General features: G+C 38.0%; 1 protein-coding gene across 1 annotated transcript in view; it reads right to left on the bottom strand.

The window, feature by feature from the left end:
* Nucleotides 1–2654: 2654 nt before the first annotated feature.
* Nucleotides 2655–13592, bottom strand: part of LOC146164885 (uncharacterized) — a 31387-nt gene continuing 20449 nt past the window's right edge. The window contains exons 14-17 of the mRNA XM_083381356.1: nucleotides 10765–10943; nucleotides 9209–9399; nucleotides 6663–6785; nucleotides 2655–5975 (exon numbers count right to left, since the gene is read on the bottom strand). Coding sequence (XP_083237482.1) covers nucleotides 5538–5975; nucleotides 6663–6785; nucleotides 9209–9399; nucleotides 10765–10943 — 931 coding nt within the window. The 3' untranslated portion in view covers nucleotides 2655–5537. The remainder of the gene's footprint in view (nucleotides 5976–6662; nucleotides 6786–9208; nucleotides 9400–10764; nucleotides 10944–13592) is intronic.

The raw sequence follows: 13592 nt of genomic DNA, 5'->3' as shown, positions 1-13592 counted from the left end.
AGTCTCGCGAATACATAACAATGTATATTTATTGCTGCGAATTTGATAGAATATATTTTACACCAGTTTTAAAAGAATAAAACAATGACATTTATAATTTAAGATCAAATTTTGCTAAAAATATACACCATGTTATATTTGCACCTTATAAATGAAAAAATAGCATTAAATTATTATGATTCATGAATCATCGAATAATTGTGGTATTCGCTTAAATTTTTTATCAAAGAAATGTGCAGTTTTACAAAAATCACCGACTAAAAACGCGAAGCTCTTTGTATACAAAACACTGCCAAAGAAGCCTAAAAAGGCGTCAGAGTTGATGAGCTTATGACCCCAAGTTTGTTTTGTCATTATTTATGATAAACCTCGCTACACTTTTTACATTCTGTAACCACAACAAAGGCAAGTACGAACATGAGTACCTACATATATAATCACCGTAGTAGTATCGGTAAGCCTCCGATAATAGGATGGAATCAGTGCCAATCTAAATCCAATTTTTTATAAAAATTTCGGCCATGATTTGCGATCCGCAGTGATTTCTTGTTTAAAATGTAATTCTATAAAAAAAAAAATAATAATAATAATTGAATAACAACTGAATGTAAAACGTCTGTACGCTAAACTAAAGTTTAAAGTTGTCCTAATAGCTGGACAGATTTGAACGTTTCAATCTTATTTTGCTTGTATATTTTTGCTTTGTATCTGCATCGTAATGACATTGCTAGATATCACCATTAACCCAAAGATTAAGGCAGCTTCAAAACTTTAAGTTAGGGCCCAGAAAGATACTAAAGTTAAAAAGTTTAGAACTGGTTGAGTATTTCGAAATAAGGCAAATACAACATGTTTTGATAACCTCAAGTGTGTTATTGTTTCGCTGGTCAGCTCCAATCGAATCCAAACTTTTGTTCAGTAATTTTACAACAAAAATTTCCGTTAAAGTGAGCCTACTAGTTAAACTTCTGCGACAATGTTCGTGTACCCAGTCAAACTTGTTTTATTTTAGTAAATGACTTGATTTCCATCATAGCCTACTAGTATTTCCATAGAGGTAATATTTGAAACGAACATTTTTTATTTGTACAATTCAACCAGGGAACCAGTGTTGTAAACAAGTCATTTTGAAATGACTTAAGTCCCAGTCAAGTTATTTGTAAAATAACTTAAGTCCAAGTCAAGTCTTTTTGAATAAATAACAAGTCAAGTCCCAGTCCAAGTCATCGGTTGCGCAAGTCAAGTCCCAGTCAAGTCATAATTAGAGCAAGTCAACTTCAAGTCATGTCCTTGTCGTAAAAATAAAACGTTGAACTAATGGAATTTTTAATCTCGTACGATTATGAGCAATAACTGAACTAAAAAATGAGAAAAACGCAACTTATAGCAAACAAATTGCTTTATGTGCAAACATTTGGATAAATAGCTCAATTTTATTAAAAAAAGACTTACAGAAAGCACTTCAATTCAACCTAAGTAATATGCCCAAAAGACTTAAGTCAAGTCAAGTCATTTTTCCCAAATGACTTAAGTCAAGTCAAGTCATTTGAAAACAGTGACTTGAGTCATTACAACACTGCAGGGAACCCAACCCGAACTGGAACTTTATAAACATTTTAATCTGAACGTATTTAGACATGATTTTTAGGCGTGTTTAAACAGTCTAAAAAAGTTTAATACTTTTTACATATGACCCTTATTAAAGCAATACAGAACATTCTTTGTTGTTATAAAACTGTTATCGTGTTACTAAGTTCAACAAAATATTATTTTTGGGGTATATTGTCTTTATTCTCATAAATATAGCACCAAAGCGTTATTTTTAATTACACTCATTTCTTTTTTAAAAACTTGGTTCATTTTTTTCATTATTCAGTCATATTTTAATTCGACCTTTACGTACTCTCTAAAATTAGTCCAAGCATCCCCAAGGGATACACCGACCCCAGTCTAAAAATCCTTGATATATAGAAGCACGGTTAAAGTAAAGTTTAGACATTTTAAAGTGAAACTACGGTCGCATTCGCTGTCTTTTTATTCGCCACGTCGCACTAAACAGTGTACACAAAAAGACCGGGAGATACACACTTGAAAAAAACGAACGAAACTGATTTACATGTACAGTGAAGGGGGGTGGGGGAACGGACGCCATATTGGAGAATGGCCTGTCTTCATTTCAAACAGGCGACTTTAGCAAAGAAGAGAATCACGGCAGAAAATTCCAACGCCAAATCAAAAGCAATGAATCGAACCGAGGAAATTTGAAGTCGCGAATTAGCCGTTAAATTAACAAAAAAATCAAATTTCGCAGACAACTTTTTGCAGCGCGTTTCGGATATTTTCCGTAGCTTGTTCAGAGGTTGAGCTTTTTTTCGAATCGATGCACAATGACACAAAGCAAAAGGGACGCGGCAGCACCATAACACCTCTAAAGAACAGAAAAAACACACGAAAACGGAAGTAAACACCGACTACAAAAGTATATGAGCAATAGATAAAGTTTAAAACGGGAAGTTTTTTTTTTTCAAAAAACGCTTTAAATAGTAGGAATTACAATGCCGGTGTTGCATTTTTAGAACAAACAATCTGGGACTAGTTTTAGCCAATTGCGGTTCCTAGTAAAGATTATTATTTAAACTTTTTTTTTTGGAATATTCTGACGCAAATGCTTTGCATTTTTGGCTTGAGCACGTGCTTTTAACAAAAACTCGAAATAATAGGAATTGCAATGCCTGCATTGAGAAACAAATTTAACACGGTTACATTCGACTGCGGCTTTCTGGACCAGATCATTTAAATTTTAACCTCAGGAAAGCGAAATGACTAAGAAGAGCAAAGTTTGACTAGATCGTAAATATTGCAAGAGCAACTTTCCGCCGCGAATGCCCTTGTTTTGAAAACGCGACACATTAAAAAAGGACACAAATAAGGGGGGGGGGGACACTCGTGAAGCAAAAAACAACGAAAAGAAAAGGCGAATTACCTTCGGCGACGGTAACCTGGTTCGCCACAATGAACGAAAAATCGCTTTACACCTTAGAGCAAAAAACTTTTTTGTATCTTCGGAGAACTTTTGCAAGAGCCTTCATGTAGCCTTACTGAAGCGGTTATATAGACATGGTTGTGTGCTTGTTGTAGCCAGGGTCTGTTAGAGGGTGGGTTACATTGAACCTTGGGTACATAAACGAGCGCCATTAAATAGATTCTTAAAAAAAAGAAAATAAAGTGACTTACACCCAAAAGAAAATCTCTACGTACCTTGGCTATATAGGCGTCTTGATTCAACTAAAGATAACGAGACACCTTACAATTACTAGAAAACGCAAAATGGTTTTTAAACAACCAAACAACAAATGGTATTTATGTACCCGTGCATATTATGGTAGCGCAGATCTAAGACGCGTTTATTGATTTCTGTACCGACAACGTTTACCCCCAAGCACACAAACACAAAAAATGGTCAGAATGCAATACCACAACCTACAGAAAACACAAGGCCATCTCGCAGAAATTGGAAGGCGTTGTAAGGTTTAAAAACAATGAAGAGAAGGAACAGATATGGTGTATCGTTGAACTGTTTTCGATATGAACACAATGAAGGGGGTGGCGCATTTGAATGACACTCGCATTTCTGTGAGATTTAGCGGCAACACGGTAAATAGGCAAACAAACGCTTTGGAAAGCGTTGGTGGAGCAGAGAAGCGAAGATATACGAAAACCCGTTCAAAACACAAGTGAAAACGTTTTGGCGGTGGTTTGATTTAATTTGGAGTCGACGTTTTTGTTTTTGGCTTGTTTTCGCAAAATCCGCTACCCAGTTGGCTAAATTACTTAATTGGAAGAATAGCTGGACTTTGGGTTAGAGCCTTTTTTGCTGAGACCTCATCATCACTACTTACTGCAGATCGCAAGGGGCATGTTCGGGTTGAAAATTAATAGATTTTTAAAGATCTTAAATTTTTTTTAACATTCGTTCGAAAACAAAACATTGTAAATACCATGGTCAACATACTAAAATTTAGTAATCTATATCTTGTCTTACACATAACTTAAAGCTGATTTTAAAACAAATTCCAAGACTTTTAAAGACGCAAAGATTTTGTGGCAACCCTGATGGTGTTTTTCCTTTGAGACAGAAAAAGCAATTTCACGTCCAATTTAAGCTTCAGAGTAAATCAGGTTAATTGGGAAAGGCCTACGCGAGTAGCGCCAGCAACGAATTCCAAATTTGGCTAAAAACGCTGAAACTTTTTGTTGCGCTGGGTCTTGATTTACAGAAAACTGTCAGCAAAAGTGTCGTTGATACAATACTTTCAAAAGGAACCGTGTGTACCTTTTTCTTCTACTTTATATTATATTGTCGCATACTTTGAAAAAAAAATAGGTTTCATATCTTTTTAAGAAAGGGAAGATAAGTGAGCCTTGGGTAGATTACGACCAGATGTTATTATTGCTGTTTTAAGGTATTATATAGCTTTACGTCTTTTATCTGAGAACTGGTATTGCTTATCTAACAATGATTTTTTTCTTGCAATGGCGGAACTTTGGTATTGGCCTTTCATGTCCTAAAACAGAACATGTATAGTAGGGTTGTTCAAAACAAAACACTTTTTTGTCGAATTTTAGTGAGACCTCTTGGAATTGTTAGGTTGCGTCTAAAAACCCCACAAACCAAATCTGAGCAGGGTTGATTCAGTATTAACCGTGCTATACGTTAATTTGAAATGACAATAGGCTTACATTATACGGTACCGCTAAAAGATAAGTACCAATGGTGTTGTGATAGGGGGACCGCGAAATAGGGATTTATGAGAAATGCGGAAAACAAAAAAATAGGAGAAAACAAACTTGAACTTGAACGGAAAGGCACGAAAAACAAGGGAAGACGGAACAACGAACAAAACGGAAAAGCAATTTCTTGGGAAAAGAAATCTACGGGAAGGATTTCGAGTTCACCTTTGTATACAAGTTGATTAAGGTTTAATTTTTTCCCACCTTTTTTTGGTGAATTAGTTTTCGAGTCCCGTAGATTTCTCATCCAGCAAAACTTGGCGTCGGAACACAGACGTAACAAAGAGAACACAAAAACATAGCGGAACATTATCAACACGGACAGCGACCACACACAAAATCCAAGCAGCGATTCCGCACATATGACGTATGGATTGCCAAACAGGGAAAGCCCCAAACGATGACGTCAGATAATGACGCGCTTTCGATTCCGCCAAAAAGCGTTAAAGCCGTGAAAAGACCGCACAACCCTCCCCTGTTCAAAGTCACGGTTTCAAGAGATCTTCGGTAGAATTCAAGCGATTTGCAATCCTTTGGTGCTTAACTTGGCTTTGGTTGTTTGAAGCCTGGCGGATTTTAAAGCCTCGCGTTACCAAAGAAGATTAGTCACGTTTGAAGGCCTTTCTTTACACCTCTTTAAAGCGTTTCGCGCACTCTGCGGGAAAAATGCGGCTCCGCGCCCGCGAAACGACCGTGCGATGCTAGATCACCGCAATTCGACCGTTGTTTCGCGCTCAATTGCGTTGTCAGAGCCTCTCAATCTGGGCACCGGCGCGCAAAAAGCGCCCGTTGACCGCAGAAGAGCCTGTGACCCTCTGCTGTGGCTCGTCGCAGCGCGTCTGGTCTGCGAAGCTGACGCTGCTCGACTGGCGCGTCTCGGAAGATTTGCGGCGCGACAACGAAGTCGAGCTAGTGTAGCCGCTGTCGTTAAGAACGTGATCGGAGGAACGGTGCCGCGCGCGGAACAGGGGCGCCCCGGGGCCGTCTTCGCAGTCCAACTGCTGGGCCAAGGCCGAGAGGTCGTCCGTGGGTGGGAGAGAAGACTCAGAGGAGCGGTTTGAGCCTGTCGCGTCCCGTGAACTGCTGTTTTTGCTGCTGCTGGTGGTCCGAGCCGCTGCTGCTGTTGTCGCTGTTGCTTCGACGCCGCTTTGCGACTTCCGCTTCGGGCGATGGAACTTGCGGCCCTGAGTGATAATGGCGATATGATATGGGTTTGTGCAAGTGGCAGGGCTGCGAGTCGGTTGGTTTTGCTGAAATCGGACTCGGGACTCGGGTGAGACTACGTGACACAAAGGTGCCCTATGTCCGACGTGCGCGTGTGCAGTATCCAATTGAAAAACTGATAAGGCCGCGTTGGTTGTATAGGTGGAATAGCATATGGTGGAATATTTTCCTGTGTATGAATGATACGACACCCACTGAGTGACTGCTGAAAATTAACTCTTTTTTATGTAAAATGGGTTGAATAAAGGCTGTATGGTCGTTGTCGGTATCGGGAAAGGATTGTCCTTGTTTACAGAACACCAGTATTAAATAAAAGGTAACAATGTGAGTATAGTGGTCTTTTTTTCGATTTTTTACCTGAGATTTTAAAAAATCCCGCGCGAAAATAGGAGTTTATTTAGATTTGTGAAAAAATAGGAATGTTAACTAGTTTTACGAAACTGTTCAAACTGGGCAATTTTAGTGCGTTTTAGAGCTTGATTGAATGATTTTTTTCGGTGAAATTCGAGGAGTTTCACAAAAATATCCGCGAAGGTAAACAACAGGAAATATTTCGAGAAAAATTACTAGAATCGAATGACTGAAAATATGCGTGTATCTTTGCAATTATAAAAAAGCCTATCTCACAAACTGTGTTTTCTGCTTACCTGCGGGTCGATGATAAAACGCAGTACATCAGAAACCGTGACGACACCGATCACGTGACTATCGTGTCGACCGACAACCACCAGTAGGTTGGCATCGCTGGAGACAAGCAAGTCGATGACGAACTGCAAAGGCGAAAGAAGAGATTCAGTGGTGTTGCGGTTTTGCTAATGGCAGGGCATACGAGTGTAAGGCAGCAATTAAGAGGCCATTTCACGTCTCTGCGGTGTTTTTTGCACTCATGGCTGTAGCTTAGAACCAAGTTGTAACCAAACCGTATTTTAAATTAGGAAATGTAACCTGCAATCACTTACCAACTATAAAACAACGGAATAATTAAATATTTCTCATTTTAAAGAAATAAAAAATTTAAAACTGGGAAAAAAATGATGCTGGGACATTATTGATACCTAGCGGTCACAATGTCATATTCCTATGGAGATTACCGTTAAAAAATATAAAGATTTTCTTTCATGAATCTGTGCTTTTTTAATACAAATTTATTTTTAAATAAAAGGGGGACCAAGGGGAACATTTAAAGCGACTGAAAATAGTTTAAAAAGGCACCAGCATTGTCAAAACGACTCAAAACTTTTACTGAAAAAAGCAACTGATGATAATTCAGAAAAAAAACTTTGAAAAAACAATAATTTTGCAACACGACCGTAAGAGTTGCTAAAAATCAAGGTAGAGCGCACAGACCGGCAGGAGTGAAGCCGATAAAAGTGGGCGTCTCCCTACTAATGCACAAAACCACGACTGGCAGTTGTTTTTTGTCAGCATGTTGCGGTTACGTGAGCCTATCTGTTACGGGTCACGTACAGTGGAGCGTTGTACGTGACTGGATGAATCAGCAGCGTGATATCGTTGTGAAGTCATCAGTTTTAAGTCCGACCTTATTGAGCATTACCAAAACGTTGTGTACCTTGTGCTACTGATGGGTAAAGGAATAGTGTGGACCCTTTCAGCAAGTCATTCGCCAAACCCTACATCTTCCTAATTTGAAAAAGCGTGAATTGTTCTATTTTCTGTATAGGTATAATCCAATTCATACAGCAACAAATGCATGGGGTATTACAAGATCAGTAGATTTAATACCCCACAATCTAATCTACATATGGGCAGAATTATCGCGCGCTGGGGCCAATTACGCCAGACGCCGCGATCGAATGTAAAACGATGAAACGATAAAAAAGAGTTATGTCCGATTTTATTCCAGGGAAAATGCGAACCTTCTACGAATTAAGATCTCTTTTCTACACACCTAATAAACGCGTTAGATTCGATATCTTGACTAGCAAGCCATTTTTTTAAAGAAACGCCTAGAAATATTGGGCACGTAAATGGAAGATAAACTATAATATAATTGGAAAAAACATCACTCAGTTTCGCAAACCAACTGAAGCAAATCTTAAAACAGACACATCACTAAGCAGTTACGAAGGCAGTTTATGGCGGTATGCCATACATTTTTACAAAAATGCAAAAGTGGAAAAAATAACCAAATGTTAACAGTTCGTCACAACAAAAGTGGATCTATTGCATTTCTACAGAAACGTGACGAATTGAGTAGCAAAAACTTTAACCAGATACGCCTAAAATCAGATGACTCGCATGCGACCCCAAAATTGATTAAATAGGCGACAGTGTAACTCCGCTATGCAAGCTTCCGTTTGGTTGGAACTTCAACCAGGATTCATTGCGCTAATACGTGGGTGGCCGGACAACATGGCAGTCCTGGATCACCGACGTCCGGTTCTCCGATTGCGGCTCACTCTAAATGATTTACCGAAACGAGTGCTCTAAACGCGCCCCAAGCATGATGCGGAGTTGTTGTTTCCGTTGCGTTCGCGCCCATTCGCGCAATTTCGCGCAATTTTCGCGCATCGCAATTTTCGCACATCGCAAAAAAATGGCGAAGCGGAATCGTGTTCCTTGAGTTCGTACGCCCCTCAATGGGTCTTAGTTTTTGCTCACCCTAAAGGTAGTGAGGTATACTTATCGACGAAATAGGACGAACACAAAGCAACCGTATTTACGACATCAAGTTGCGTTAACAATATAAATCAGGGAGGGTTGCCGAATAATATAAGAAAAAAATCAAAATTTTTAATGAAAATTCATAGCTTTTGAAATACCTAACGCTGGTTCATATAATTCAACGTTTTTTTGAATATAATTTCGGAGTGCGCCTTGTAAAGATTTGAATACAATTAAAAAACAAGACAGCATAAATGCCATGGTAACACAAAAAAAATAGTTTTAAGGGCCCTTGCAAAAAAAAAAAAAAAACACAGATCTCAAGCCGGACACGAAATAAATTCAAAGACCAAATATAGAATTTAAAAAAAAATATTTTTCAAAAACTTTTCAAAACACAAATCAATTCAAAGACTTTGGGACAATCCTGACAAATATATTCAATTTTATAACGCACAGTTTAGCGTCTGCCGCAGGAAACTATAGTTTCCAAGAACTTGGCCAGAAACACGTTCAGGTTCAAAACAGATTGATAACCAGTTCAAGCAACAAACTTTTTTTGTCGTACCTGAATGGAATCGGTGAGTCGGCATTTCACCAGGGGATTACTCAGCGATTTGTGACGCGACCGGGAAACTTCACACTGGTTCGTGCTGCTGCCCACCCCGTCCAGGGGCAGCGAGTGCTGGCGAAGAAACGGAGGCCGGGTGTTTCCCCCGCCGCTTAGCCGGGGCGATTGGTTCGGTTTGACTGGTTGCACTGAAAAATAGAAATAGTATTCGGTTAAGTTGAGATTAAAGCGGACATTTTTTTTAATATTTTATTTTTTTTATTGCTTCTCGGGTAGGAAAGAACCAGTAATTTGACTTAGTCACTAAAAACTAAAGCAGTTGTTATTTTAAATTCAGTATGATTTTTTTGCGGCGTTAATACAGGAAGGAATATTTTTGTGTTGGCTTAAAAAATCGAATTTTTAACGATTGCGCTCTGTAAAGATTTAAATGTTAAATTAAATTTAAATCTTTCCAACCTAAAAACAAAACCATATAGCATTAATGTAGCAATGATTTCGCATTAAGACAATTTGGTCACCTTAAAAAGCTGTTACGCGATATATCGCCGAAGCTGTTTGGCAATTCAGGAGACTTACTGCCAGAAAAATAGCATTGTCTTGCGTTTAAAAGCACTCAAGGCAAAACCAATTAAATGGCAATTTTCCCGTCGTTTTGACGGTAGTTAAAGCAACCCTGTCGCAAACAACTGTAACTGGATATGACACTCTCAAGTGTTTACTTCAACCTTTTTTATAAAATAAAAAAAAATTAGACGGAAGTTTTAACGGGAATGTTTGCATAAAGAATATATTTTATAACATACCTACCGTAAAGCTATTCAAACTGACTGTTCAAGGAACACAAACCATGTATTTTAAGATTCAAGTGTTATGAAAAATAGCTTCAACGGATCGTTTGCCACATGATAATTGGCCAGCTGCATTGCTTGCACTTGTGGAAAATCATTCAGATAGTTTTATGAAAAAAGCAATGCGTAGTTGCCGAATTTGGCATGATGGATATTATTGATGGGAGCCTGTATCCGATGCCAAGTGGTAGTGTTACTACAGTCACGGTTTCGGGTCTATCTTGGCGCTTTTCTGAAGGCATATTAAAGAATTGCAAATCACCAAACAAGGTAACCAACTTTTTCAGCACTAAACAATATTTCACATAACAACCGAGCATCTAAAATGTTGTACGTAAATTTGCAAAATTTGCGTATTTGACCATAGTCATGACGTAATTAGGTATTGCATTGCATCGCCGATATTGTTTGCCCAAAGTATAGCGGGTATCGATAGGGAAATAAAATACGAAAATCGGACACCTCTATTTGACATTAAATATTTAAAAAATTAACCTCAAACAGCCTCGAGTTGTTGGCCACAAAAAGAAAAAATCAAAAAAACAACAACAAAAAATAAGGACAAACAAAACTTTTCAAAAATATATTTATTAATTTTTTAGGTTTGATCAAAAAAAAATCTTCACAGTAACATCACAAAGTGTATTTTGCTCTCGCTTTGAATGCAGCTGAAAAAGAAGGAAAAAAGTTCATTTATTTCACCTGAGTGTCCCTGTAGCGACGCACTAACGGGGTTTCCCCGGTTCTTTGTCGATGCGTACTCGTCGAGTAGTGACGTCAGACGTGGGGCGTTTTCGCGGGGGCGCTGCTGCTGGGGCGGGGTGGGGCCGGTGTCGCTGCTCTGCTGGATAACACGCCGCTGGGGCTTGGGTGAGGCAAACCTGGGGTAAAAAACAAGTTTATTCGTTGAATAAAAATCAATGAACTAATAAGCCAGTGTTTTTCAACGGGGAATGCTAGTATGTACCCGTGTTGTAATGACTTAAGTCACTGTTTATAAATGAGTTGACTTGACTAAAGTTGTTTTGGTAAAATGACTTGACTTGACTAAAGTTGTTTTGGTAAAATGACTTGACTTGACCAAAAATGTTTTGGTAAAATGACTCGACTTGACTAAAGTTGTTTTGGTAAAATGACCTGACTTGACTAAAGTTGTTTTGGTAAAATGACTTGACTTGACCAAAGTTGTTTTGGTAAAATGACTTGACTTGACTAAAGTTGTTTTGGTAAAATGAGTTGACTTGACCAAAGTTGTTTTGGTAAAATGACCTGACTTGACTAAAGTTGTTTTGGTAAAATGACTTGACTTGACCAAAGTTGTTTTGGTAAAATGACTTGACTTGAATTGAGTCGTTTTGAGAAAATGACTTGACTTGACTTATGTTGTTTTGAGAAAATTACTTAATTAAGGCTTTTGGACAAATGACTTGACTTGACTTAAGTCGCTTTTTGAGAATGATTTCAGTTGACTTACGTTTTTTGGACAAATTACCTGATTAAGGCTTTTTTATGAATGTCTTCAACTTTAGACATTGAGTCAAATGACTCTGGTTTACCAATCAAGTGTTTTTAATTGACATTTTTGCGTATAATTCAAGTATTTATTTTAGTTTTTGCACGTAAACAATTTGCTTGCTATAAGTCAGGGGTATTTTTTAGGTTAGTTATTGCTCATAATCGGACGAGTACACTAATTTAAGTATTTTTGCTGTTTTTTTTATAAATGACACGACTTGGAGTACACTTGCTCTAAAATTGACTTGGGCAAACTGGGACTTAGCTTGGCTAGCTGATGACTTAGACTGGGGCTTTAGGCCGGTTTAAAATTACCGACCTTTAAAATTGCTTACAACATTGATGGACAGCGAAGTGTATAGCAATCAAAGCTAGGGTTTACATGAACTGACAAAAGGCTTTACAGATTAGGTCGGTATTAGAGCATGTCACAACTGTGCCGGAATTTTTCATTTTCATTTATCCTGCTGACTGATCTATTATGTTGTATCATTTTAATGACATTCGGTAAAATCTCCGCTTTTATGCGAGATATAGGACTATGGGACAAAAGGACCAAGGCCCATTTAGGTTTTAACAAAAAACAAAATTTTACACGTAGATTGTTTTTTACACGTCGTATTCATTGGTTTTCTTCCATTTGCCACCTGTATATTATGTGGTAAGAATTAAACGACCAAAGATTTAATAAAATGTAGTGCTATCCGCAAAAATTGATATAACCAAAAACCATAGTCTGGTCTAATTTTAGCGTAGTCAGTTTCAGACCAAAATAAAGTAAGATGGGCAACACGAGGTATTTTAAAGCTAAAACGCAAAAAAATCGCTAAAGAATTCACAGAGGACGCCAGCAAGCAAAATAATTCCTGCAAAACTTTACAGGCTATGATTGTAAATGCTATAGGAAATAAGATTGCAAAGCAAATCGTCAGAAATATCGGAACTTTTAATAAATTCGCATTATTGCCATTCACAAAACATTTTTTTTAAGACTTACAGTTTTAAAGCGCGTTTTTCTTCCCGAAAAACTCACAAACAGTTTCTAAACACCTCGAACGCCTTTTCATGTGGATGTGTCAATGTTGCTTTTACGTTTGGTAATTTTTTGTTTTTAAAGAGAAACCAGTGTTCTCACGGTCTTACCTTAATTCAAACGAATGTGTCTCAATGTTGTTTTTTGCTGTCGACATTTAAATAGAGTGATAACGCGCAGTTTCGAGGCTGTGGGTGGTACTGGTGGGGCAACCAATCAATAAGATCGATTTAGCGGGAAGCGTGTTGGCTGGAGGGCTGCTGACACTATTGCTGCGCTGCCAGGTTTTTTTGCGTCGCGCGAACGCGAAAAGGACCGCTCGATATTAACAGCAAGACCACCCCTTTGACAAAACCGCCTTGACGGAGCAATTGTGGAAAGTGATTATTATTTTTTCATACTTTGGCGTGGTTGTAAAATAATGAGCGTGACTCTACGAGTTCAGTAAAGAAAACGGGTTAACTGGTAATGTGTAGTACTGTAGATTCACGTAAAAATAGGGGCATCTGTTGGGCGTGGCAGCTGATCAAACTGATCTAACAGTTATTATGTAAACTGTTCAAACAAGAAAAACACAAAAAGATAGAGTTCGCAAAAAAAAAACAAGAAGTTCAAGCCTAAAAATAAAACTATTTTGATACCGCCATGTGTACAACACTTTTAACATTTGCTGAAAAATGGCTATATACCATATCGTGTTAAACTGATATGAGAACCGCTAAAAATTATGATCGATTGTTTATGTCTAACTTGCGTGCTACTAGTCTGTTGAACAAATGCTAATTTTTATTCTATTAAGCATGTGCGTGGACAGGTGGACAAGTGGACTCTATATAGTGTTAGGCTGATTTAATTCATTTATAAAACTAAGTGGCTACATACCGCCCAGTTTTAAACAGGCACAACTTTTGTACATATATATAATTTTGTATCGATTGTTTAGCTCTTAGTGCGGTGAAACCGATAATTGTTTCTTAAACAA

The sequence above is a fragment of the Ascidiella aspersa genome, chromosome 2 (genome assembly GCF_963924565.1).
Source record: "Ascidiella aspersa chromosome 2, kaAscAspe10.2, whole genome shotgun sequence".
NCBI classification, from domain to species: Eukaryota; Metazoa; Chordata; class Ascidiacea; order Phlebobranchia; family Ascidiidae; genus Ascidiella; species Ascidiella aspersa.
Note: the sequence above shows the minus strand (reverse complement) of the source record. Positions and strands in the feature narration are given on the sequence as shown.